Source organism: Panthera tigris, chromosome A2, assembly GCF_018350195.1.
Source record: "Panthera tigris isolate Pti1 chromosome A2, P.tigris_Pti1_mat1.1, whole genome shotgun sequence".
Lineage (NCBI taxonomy): Eukaryota > Metazoa > Chordata > Mammalia > Carnivora > Felidae > Panthera > Panthera tigris.
The window spans coordinates 9,302,825-9,313,239 of record NC_056661.1 but is presented as its reverse complement, the minus strand read 5'-3'; the positions used below and the strand labels follow the sequence as shown (position 1 = coordinate 9,313,239).

The window sequence follows — 10,415 nt, the reverse complement described above, 5'->3', positions numbered from 1 at the left end:
AAAAAAAAAACGAAAAATGAAAAAAAAAACAGCAATCAGGCATGAAGATGGGATGGCTGCGCCTCCCACCCCCCTCCCACCCTGGCCAGCACCCCTGGCCTGCGTGCCCCACTGTGCTCCCCCTCCCGCCCCCGGGAGGGGCCTGGGCCGGGGGCGGGGGGGGGGCGCCCCGGCTGGGAGCCGCGGGTGGGCAGGGGGGGGCTTGTGGGGTGCTGGCTGGTGCAACTGAGGCCCAGGAGGCCATGACTGGGGGGGCTCAGCTCTGCTCTTGTCCGGGTGGGAGGCTCCATGGCGCTCTGGGTTGGGGTGCTTTGGCGGTGGGCGGGGCAGGGGTTTTTCTTTTTGCAGTGGAGACTGTTTGGACGGGCCAGGGATGCTGGGCGTTGTGGTTTCGGTTTCATCGTCCACTTACAAGGTGATGGAGGAGTCAAGGCGGCGCCGTCTGGGGCAGTGCTGGTGGATTTGGAATCAGGCATAGGAAGGGGCACAGGTCTGGCCACTGGAGGCGGCGGCGGTAGCAAAAATGACCCCGGGACTTTGCCCTGGCCGCTACCGTTGGGCTGCGAACAACATAAATAGAGTGACGCATGAAGGCACATCACACACAGACACACGCTCCCCTGCGCGGCCACGCCAGCTCGCTCCTGAGAGCGGGCGCTCCCGGTAGAAGATGCAGGATGGGGTCCTCTCCTCCGGGGCACAGGGTGGGTGAGGGTGTGAGGCTTCTATTTGGTCTCTCAGGTGTTTCTCTCTTTTTTTTTTTTTTTTTTTTTTTTGTGGTCCTCTTTTGAAGTTGAGGGAGGGACGGAAGGGGGCGTCCGACGAGTGGTCTGTTATTTCTCAGGGAACATGTTTTAGGTACTAAAACATGTCTCCTAGCCATATAAGCAGCTGCGCCTAGAACGCTCACGCTCTTGAAGACCTTCTCCCTCAGCAGGTAAGATGCGCCAGCTCGCCCCCACCCCACACACACTGTCCCCGGAAAACACACGCATGCCTCCCTCTGTGGGCCCCCGGGGTGGGGCCGGCTGACCCAGCCAAGAACTACAGGCCCTCCAGCGTCCATCCCACATCGCGGCCTGGGGAGATGCTGGGCGCTGGGGGGGCTCGCCCGTGGCTCCGGCAGCCTGAGGATCCCGGGGTGCCGGCCTCTTCTCTACAGAACGGCCCGAGAGGAAAATCCATCGCTGCTCCGGTTCCCACGAGGCTCTTTGAGAGGACTTCCGTGTCCAGTGCCCTCGGAAGCCTGGGCTGCCCGGTCACCAGGTCCGCTCCTTGTCTTTCTTCCCTCTCTGGCGCCTCAGATTCAAGTTTCCTCCCCAGACCCGGACGTGGCCTTGGGTGCGTCAGCCTCGGGGATTCAGGGGGCGAAGGCACCACAGGGAGGGGCGGAGCACAGCTTCCCTGGAGAGGCCTCCCCGGAGCTCCGGGCGGCGCTCTCAACCACCACCTACTGCCTGGGCCGGGCCAGACCTCTGGGTCCTGAACGGGCCCCTCTCCCGAGGGGCGATGTTCTGCCACCCAGCCACCCAGGTGTGAGACCTTGGGAGCTTCCTGTGCTCCTTCTTCTGCTGGTGGGCGGGCCCTGTGGAGTCCACTCCCTTGATGTCTCCAGCCAGCCCAACTTCTATCCTCCCTGGTTTCACCCGGACTAGGACAATGAGACTCCCAAGGGGTCTCCCCTATGCCAACGGTGTACTCGTTAGCCCGGGTCTCGGCCTAGCTCTGTACCAGGCACTTGACTCACGTTCCGTCCAGTCCTCAGACCCAGTAAGGCAGCACTGTTTGCTTGGGGCAGGGACGGTGCGGTGGATTCTGCCCCGGCAGGGGACACTGGCAAGGTCTGGAGACATTCTGGGTAGCAAAGCTTGGGGAGGGGGGTGCTGCTGGCATCTGGGGGCCGGGGCTGCTCCTACACACCCTGCAGCCCACGAGATGGCCCCCAGGATAAAGGCACAACAATCCAATAGTGTCACGGGTGGGAATCCCTGATGCAAGGGGAGCTCCATTCTCCCCCCTTTCACAACCGGGGAAACTGAGGCTCTGTGCAGCTAAGCGGTTTCTCCAAAGTCACCCGGCTGTAACTGGTGAGGCCTGAAACTCACAACCGTGTCTGTCTGATTCTGGGGATCCTATAGATTCTTTCCAGCAGGCTCATCCCAACCCTCTTCTCCAAATCCAAAGGTTCTCGGGCTTCTCCCCTTGCTTTCCACAGCTCTGACCGCGTGTAACACAAAATACAAGCTCCCCAGTTGGGCATTCAAGGCCCATGTGGTGGAGCCCAAATGGGGGGTCTCCACCATTCATGCCCCTACACTCCCTTCCCGCCAAGTACGTCCCACTGCCGACCACCTGGGCTTTCCGGAACACAGCCTGAGCAGGAGTTGCACACGCGCTCCCTGCAGAACGTCCTGTCTACAACACCCCTTCCCACGCCCTTCAAGGCCTGCCCAGAAAACACCGTCCCCGACGTGGGGCCAGCCAGATACCCTAAGCCACCATCCATCTCTCTCTGCCCCTGTTTTCTTTTTTTTTTTAAATTTTTTTAAATGTTTATTTATTTTTGAGACAGAGAGAGACAGAGCATGAACGGGGGAGGGGCAGAGAGAGAGGGAGACACAGAATCAGAAGCAGGCTCCAGGCTCTGAGCCATCAGCCCAGAGCCCGACACGGGGCTCGAACTCACGGACCGCGAGATCGTGACCTGAGCTGAAGTCGGCCGCTTAACCGACTGAGCCACCCTGCCCCTGTTTTCTAAGATGCTCTTGACCTCCACTGGAGCCTTTTAAGTAGGCTGCCTCCCAGGCTCCCCAACAAGCCTGCGGACTACCACCTCTGGCCCATGCGGCACCTGTCAAGTCCCACTGACTGAGTTGAATCCACTCGTCCATCCGGCCGCACTTTAAACCATCGAGCCCCATGGCTGACTCGTGCAGGCCATACCCTTCTGAACTCTGGCTGTTCTACCCACTACCCTTCACCTCTGATGACCGACACCAAGGTCTAACACCATCCCTCCATATGGTTCCCTTGACTTCATCTTTCCTGCGCGCTCAGAGGCCCCTGACCAAAGCAAGCCGGGGCTGCTGGTCCCTGTTTGTGTCCTGGGCTGGAGACCCTTTGTGCCAGGTGTCATTTCAGAAACAGGCAAAAGCACAGGCCGGAGGGCAGGGGTCTCCAGCCCTACAGGGGTGAGGCTGAAATGCACACGGCACCTGCCTTTCCCCATTTCTACAGCCTATCTTGTGCCTATCCTCCATCAGGGCAGGAAACAGACAATCCCAACAGATCACAGCCTCACTCCTTCAGGCCAGGCCATCCTGAGCTTGGGCCCCCAAGGAGCTGGGACACGTGGCCTTCCAGGCAGCCCTTGCTCCCATAGGGTGGCCCGTGCCTCCTCCTAGTCCTCAGACCCTGTCTCCCCTCAGGAGGATCTAAATCGTTAATCGCACTCGATAAAGCCAATCCCAGCCCCATATGGCCGGACGTTGAAAACCGCTGATGTACGACATTTAGTTTCTGGAAGCTACTTCCAAGCAGGCTAGGATGTCTCAGCTCTGATTGGGGTACAAGTTGAGGTTTTAAAATCTCAAGGTCTTGTGATTTTGTGGTGCCTGAAAACCTCAGGAGTTAAAAGCCAGAAGGAACCTGGAGGCTGGGATAGCTCTTCATTCTCCTCTGACAGGTGAAGACGCAGGCCTGGCTGCTCGGGCGCTGCTGGATGAGGCCGAGCTACGACCAGTCTTCCCGCCTCCCAGACTCACGCCATCCCATCAGGCCCTGTGACCTCTCCATCGCGTTCGCTTCGTCGTCTCTTCTCTGCCAGAAAATACAGCGAACCAGGCATCCTCCTTCTGCCCTTTGCGTCTCCTCCGAGCGGTGTCGCCACTTGGCCTTGGCCGTCAGTGATTTGGCGCTTCTCAATTAGGGGCTCGCGCTGTGGTCCGAGGATGAACACAGGGGTGCCTGGAACCCTTCTGCAAACGGTTAACATTTCTGGGCGCGTGTATTTTTCTGCAAAGATGGTCTGTGACTCCCGGTTCTCAAAAAGGTGAGGAACTTACTCCTTCAGGCTTTCGATCAGTGAGTCTCAAAGTGGGGTCACCCGACCAGAAGCAGCATCACTGGGCAACTTGGGGAGAAGTGCGGATTCTCGGCCCCTCCCTGGACCTGCTGAATCAGGATCGGGCGAGGCCCAGGCAGCTGAGTGTTAGTGGGCCCTGGAGGGGACTCTGGAGGTAGCCACGGAACAAGTGCAGCCTGCTACTGCCACTCCCTGTCACCAGGTCAGCTGCAGAGTCTGGGGCCTCCGGCTCTGTCCTCCTCCATGGCCTGGTGACGTCTCTAGCCTCCTCTCGGAAGCTGAGCCCCATGGAGCAGGCTCACTGAAGACAACCCTCCTCCCTACCGCCCCCCCCCACCCCGGCTCTTGGCACAACGGGCCACAGGAGGAAACCCAGAGAGACTCCCCAGCCGGGCTAGCCTCTCTGTTTAACCAGGGTGACTGCTGGCCCTCCTGTCTGCAGTGTTTTATCCACGGAGCAAGCATCTGCCTTGAGAAGAAAACTTCTGGACCCAGTGAGCCCTTAATCTTGAATGGTCAAGTCAAGGGAGAGGCTCAGGACCCAGCCAGCATCAGGATGCTTAAAGATGGACTGACCCATATTCTTGAAGGTCCTGTGGGTTTAGGCTTGACTCTCTGGGCTAAAATGGTCCTTCGGGTCAGTCTCATTTTGACTCCAAACCCCAGCTGCCTCTGTGGGCGAGAAGGCAGGCGAGGCGGAGCTTCTGGCCTCCCTGATCCATAATCCAGACCCCAGGCCTCTTGGACACTGGGACAGAGGCTGGCGGCTCCCGCAGACTCGGCTGGCATCTCTGAAGGAGGTGTCGTAGCTGTCGGGGGTCATGGCCACTTCTCCCTCCATGCCCCTGAAAGTGGACAGAGCTTGTCCAGAGAGGTGGGTAAGGCTCCGAATGTGCTAAGGAGCTACAGAGCCAGCAAGAGAAGACCTCACAGGGAAAAGGGGAAAAGGGAACAAGGAAAGCAGAAGGAGGGAGAACAGGAGACGGAAGAGAACTGGCTTCCGTTCTGGACAGCGAGAGCGAGGAGGCCGAGCCGTAGCCCTGCCCCAAATCAATACACCAGCACTTAGAAAATGCCCACTCTGCACAGGGCGCCCTGAGGCAGTACCGGGCTGAGTCGCCAAGAGCCGCCCACGGCTCTCCCCGGGCTGCGTCTGGCACGGGCTTCCGAACGCCTTTCCCCACCACGGCCCTTTGAGCATCCCCCCCCTACCCCACCCCACCTGACCTCTCACAGCAGGTTTCCAGCCTGGACCAGTGGCAGGGAGAGGAACTGGGCCTTCTCACAGCGCAGTGTGCTGCTGGGGCTCTAGAACCTTCTCAGAGGTCTAGAGACCACCCGTGTCCCAACCCAGAGTGGTCTCCCAGGGACTAAGGCAGAACCACTGTCCCATTGAAGGGTCACCTGTGGCCCAGCACTGTCTGGAATAAGCCCTTTGCTGAGTGGCCTTTGTTTCTGCTGGTCAGTGACTGGGCCCTAGGGCTTGCCGACGGACAAGGGCAGTGGGGCGGCAGAGCTCCAGGGGGAACCAGTGTCTCTTCCAGGCTGAGGAGCGCAAGGGCTTTGCTCCAGAACAGTGAATGGCCTGGGAAACTCTTGTTAAGAGTTCTGCCAACAGGAGACTCCGAACAGCTCCCGTGGTGGGGGGCCTTTCCTCTACTCAGGCCTTCTCACCAGGAAACAATGATGCCCCTGGGGCCCACTGAAGTCTGGAGACATCCTGGTCATCGGGGCTGGGAGGGGGTGATGCTGCTGGCATTGAGTGGGTAGGGGCCACAGAGGACACAGCTCCACAGAACAGAGAATGAACAGCCCCAAATGCTAACAGTGCCAAGGCTGGGAAGCGTTGGTCTAGAACCTACCAAATCCCTGTAGCCCTGAGGTTTTGAGAGGGGTGTTAGGAGGCAAGGAGCCCAGGTCGGGTCGGATAGATCACGGATACACTCCTACCGGGGGAACAGACACCAAGGGCGGGGCAAGGAGCCCGAGCAAGGTGGGCCCAGCCACTGCCCCGCCCTTCTCTAGACCGTGACCGACAGACCCCGGCATCATACACAGACCCCTACCCCCAGATCCAGGAGATCGAGGCGTCTGGAGTTACTGGCTGTCTGCTGCTCCAGCCCCAGGAGGGCTCCTGGCTTCTGGACCCTCTCCCTGTGAGCCCCGAGACAGACGGACAGATGCAGAGATGAGCTGTGGCGGGGCTCCTGGGGCCCTCGGGACTCACCTGTCCGGTAGCCTGGCCCGAGCCGTCCGAGCACACAAACTGCACAAACTCCTTCAGCGAGTCCTGCCCGTGGTGGTGGTGGTAGCGGATGGTCGGGTGCGTGAAATACGGGCTCGACTGCTGGATGATGGACGTGGAGGGGAAGTGCAGCGCTGATGCTGTGGCCCGAGGGCTCCCTGCGTGTACATGAGCGGGAAGAAAAGGGCATCAGGGCCTAGGAGGCGGGGGGGGGGGGGGCACGGTGGGCGACAGTGGGGGCGGGGGCCGCTGGTCAGACAGAGAGCACTGAGGAGCCAGAGGAAAGGGGAGACTGGGGTGGGAGCAGGGCCAGGACCAGGGCGAGGAGAGTGAGAGACTTAAGGCAGCGCCTACTAACTCAGCAACCGGGGTGAGGAACATTTTTTCAACGTTCTCCGTCTTCTTTATTTACGTAATCTCTGCACCCAACGTGGGGCTTGAGCCCATGACCCCAGGATCGAGAGTCGCAGCTCTACTGACTGAGCCAGCCAGGTGCCCCGAGGTAAGTAACGTTTCCTTTTTAACTTGAGAGAGAGCGTGCCTGCTTGTGCAAGCACGACTGAGGGAGGTGCAGAGGGAGAGAGAGAATCCTAAGCAGGCCCCAGGCTCAGCGCAGAGCCCGACGCGGGGCTCGATCCCACGACCCTGGGATCACGACCTGAGCGGGAATCACGAGTCGGGAGGCTCAACCGACCGGGCCACCCAGGCGCCCATGAGGTAACTAACATTTCAATGCAATATTTTTAAAAAAGTCAAATTGGCAAACCAGGGCTAGTCAGCCAGCTGCCTGTCTTCGTAAATATTGATTAGAACCAGGGCTGGAGTTAGAGCGACACGAACAAAGCAGGACCGTGCAAGTACAAGGCCAGCCCCGTCTTTTGTTGAGAACGTTGATATCTGTCCGTCGCGTGTTTTTCTCACTGGTTCTAATTTTTAAAAATACGACACTACATTTCATGTGTCTCGATGGCTAGGGTTTCGGCTCCTCGTGACGTCCTGCATCCTGGTGAATGCCGCACTGGCTTCACCCCGGCCCAGGGCCCAGGTGGGAGCCTGGATGAGGGACAGAGGAGGCCAACAGCTCCTGGTCTCTGGGTAGAGACAGGGCCCCTTGCCCGTGTAGGATGAGCCCTGGACACGCATACCCCCCCCCCCCGCTCCTGCATACAAATGACCGTGCATCTGGCCGAGGCGCCCAGGCCACGTTCTGGAGCGCTCAGCCCCAACCGTCTTCGCACACGCATACATACAACTCCCACCCCAGCGCAGGCCCCGGCTCTTCCCTGAGCCGAGTCCTCCCCCTCCAGTCTGTTTCCAATCAGCTCGCTCTTGCTCTCGGTTTCATTAGGGGGCTGAGGAAACTTGGCTTCTCTCTGGAGTTCATAAAAGCGGAGCCGAGCTGGGCCTGCCGCCCTCCCGCTGCCTGTACAGAGGGCCTGGGGTCCCCGCCCCCACCTTGCGGCCACCACACCCTGCCCCAGTGCAGGCTGCCTCTGGGCTCTCAGCCAGGAGGCCCTGAGGAGGAAGCCGGGAGGGTAAACCTCACTCTTCTCTGCGTCCTACAAAAGGGCCCACAAGACGGCGGGCGGGCGGGCGGGCGGACACGGGGCAGGGTCCTCTTTCTGCCAGAAGGTGACCAAGGGGGTGGGGGGCAAATGAGGGAGTGGCTAGGATGAGGACTCAGCTCCCACAACTCCCTGCCTGATTCCATCCCCTCGGGAACACTGAGGTGTTCCCCCCGCCCCCACCGAGCCCCCTCTCCCAAGACTGAAGCGAGACAGCCCCCCACAGCAGTGGGCCTGTTCCTCTCCCTGGAAGACAACCCAGGAGCCAGCCCAGCCCTTCGCTTTCGGAAAAGGGTAGGGAGGGCCTCAGAAGGGAGCCTGGCTTCCCTCGAGTGCTCTTGTCAATCTGTGCCCCCACACCGCCCTGGGCTGGTGCCGGGGACACCGGACCCCGACCCCGGGCTCAGCCGGCGGCCCGGAGAGAAGAGGCAAAAGGGGGACCGAGGGAGGAGTCGGTGCTTCCCCAGCCGCCGCTGGCAGGAGGAAAGAACTGGGCAGGCGCAGGCCCGAGGCCTGGCGAGTCACGCGACAAGTCGCAGAGGGCCTCAGGACGGGCCCGTGCGGCACAGCACACACGTGCGCACACACCCAGGCACACACGCAAGCACACACGCGTGTGAGAAGCCTGGGAACAAGGTGAGGAGGTGCCGCCTGGGACGCAGGGCCCGTTCCCGTGCCCTCTGCCTACTCAGAGGGCCTGGGGCTGTCACTCGGGGTGGCCCTAGCTCCCTCACCTGGCCAGCTGGCCCACCGCCTCCCCCGCTGCCCCCCCTCGGGGCCCGCAGTTCTCACCTGGTCTGACTCCAGCAAGCACAGGCAGCGGGTGGTGAGTGAAAGCCATGCGCGGGGAGCTGCCCTGAGAGGAGAGGGCACTGCAGAAGTCCAGCTTTCCTGACTTCTTTAGAGAAGCCGGGCCTGGGGGGAGGAATCGGCAACACAGGGCAGGTTTAGCTGGGCTGGGGTGAGAGCAAGGGAGGGCGGGAAGCCAGCAGCTAGCTCCTTCTCTTCTCAGGCCCCCTCCCGGCTGCCCCTGCCCCACCACACCCCTTCCTGCCTCCTTTGCCCAATTCCAGCTCCGACTGGCCAGCTACTTCTGAAGGGAGAGGAAAAGGAGAGCCCTTGGGTGTGCCGGGGAGGGGACAAACCCGAGGGCCCATCTTGCTCTCTGCCGAGCGGATAAGTTCAGAGGGCACAGAATGAAGGGTGGGATGTGGCAAGGGGGGGGGGGAGAAAGGTGTGCAGGAGGAGCCCTAGAGAGCTAGGTTCAGGGTGAAGGAGACCTCAAGGAAGCACATGCCGGGGTCTACTCTGTGGGGCCCTGCAAGGGGGGAGGCTCTGGTAGGAAGAAGCCACCAGTCCTCAGGAGGGACCGAGGGGGTGATACCACACCCGACAAGAGAGTGGGGAAGGGGCTGGAGGGCCTGGGTGGGCCCTGGGGACAGAGCTGGACAGGAAAGGACTCCCCTGCCAGGGGATCCAGAGGCTGGGCAGCCACAGGGAGGGATATTCCAAGGCTTTGCTCTGCTCCCGCTGCCAGAGATGGGATGGCATTCAGCGGGAACCGGGGCACAGAGCACACCCCATCAGAGCTCCGCCTGTAGGATCCTGATGATGCCAACCAAGTTCATCTCTGAGCCCAGGGGGGGCACGATGTCCAAATGGTGCTATGACACAGCAGGGCCCCTGGGCCAGGTCCTCCAGGGGAGTCTGTCTCCGGTCCTGGGCTGAGCCTTGAGGCCGTGCCCAGGGCTGGGGGTGGGGGGAGGTGGGGGGGGGGGCGGGTAAGATGGTGTGGAGACCTCCAGAGCTGCCACCTTTGAGGCAGAGAATCCGTTTGCATGGGGGGTGAGGGGGCTGCAGTCTTCACTGCAGGAAGGGTGGGGGGAAGGGCGAACTCCCAGCCGCCAGCAGAGGCGTTATCTGGCAGCAGCTGTGTGCCACCTGATAGCTGGCACAGTGAGGGGGTGGGGAGCACCCCCACCAGCTGTGCACAGCTGTCCCCGTGGCCGCACAGCGCCTCCCCAGCTGTTCCCTGTCCTGCAGCTGGGCTGCTTAATTGGCGATTTGTCGCAGCACGGGGAAACAACACAGCGGGGGGAGGGGGGGGCGGGCATGGAGGAAAAGAGGGGAAAGCGAGGAGCCAGGGGTGCTGCAGGAGGATGTTGGGGGCCGTGCGCGGCAGGACAGCTAGAAGGAGCAGAAACGGCAGGCACCAGAGCAGACAGCTGAGAAAAGAGAGCGGGAGCCAGGGAGGGGACATCTCCTCGGGAACCAGGTCTGGGCAGAGGGACTTGGGGGCTGAACCCCAGGAAACAGCTGTGGATGTGGCTCTCGAGGCACTTGAGTCCTTGAGGGGGCAGTCCCTTAACTGAGGCCCTGGCTGGGGAGTCTCCAGGGCCTTTTCAACCCCTTCTCTCTTCCCCCGGGGAAGTATCTGGGCTGTGTTGGCCCGGGCACCTGCTTGCCACGAGGGAACCCTGGGGGAGGCACCCAAAGGCCTGCCAGGGAGCTGTCCCACAGG

At 61.1% G+C, this 10,415-nt stretch overlaps 1 protein-coding gene across 7 annotated transcripts in view; it reads right to left on the bottom strand.

Annotated features, from left to right (window-relative positions):
• NFIX (nuclear factor I X) overlaps positions 1-10,415 on the bottom strand; it is a 95,149-nt gene that overhangs the window by 6,782 nt on the left and 77,952 nt on the right. For 3 of the 7 annotated variants that reach the window (XM_042978307.1, XM_042978313.1, XM_042978308.1), the window contains exons 7-9: positions 8,687-8,809; positions 6,312-6,487; positions 413-560 (exon numbers count right to left, since the gene is read on the bottom strand). In XM_042978307.1, coding sequence (XP_042834241.1) covers positions 413-560; positions 6,312-6,487; positions 8,687-8,809 — 447 coding nt within the window. The remainder of the gene's footprint in view (positions 1-412; positions 561-6,311; positions 6,488-8,686; positions 8,810-10,415) is intronic. The other 4 variants (XM_042978311.1, XM_007098154.3, XM_042978309.1 and 1 more) reach the window with 3 other exon arrangements.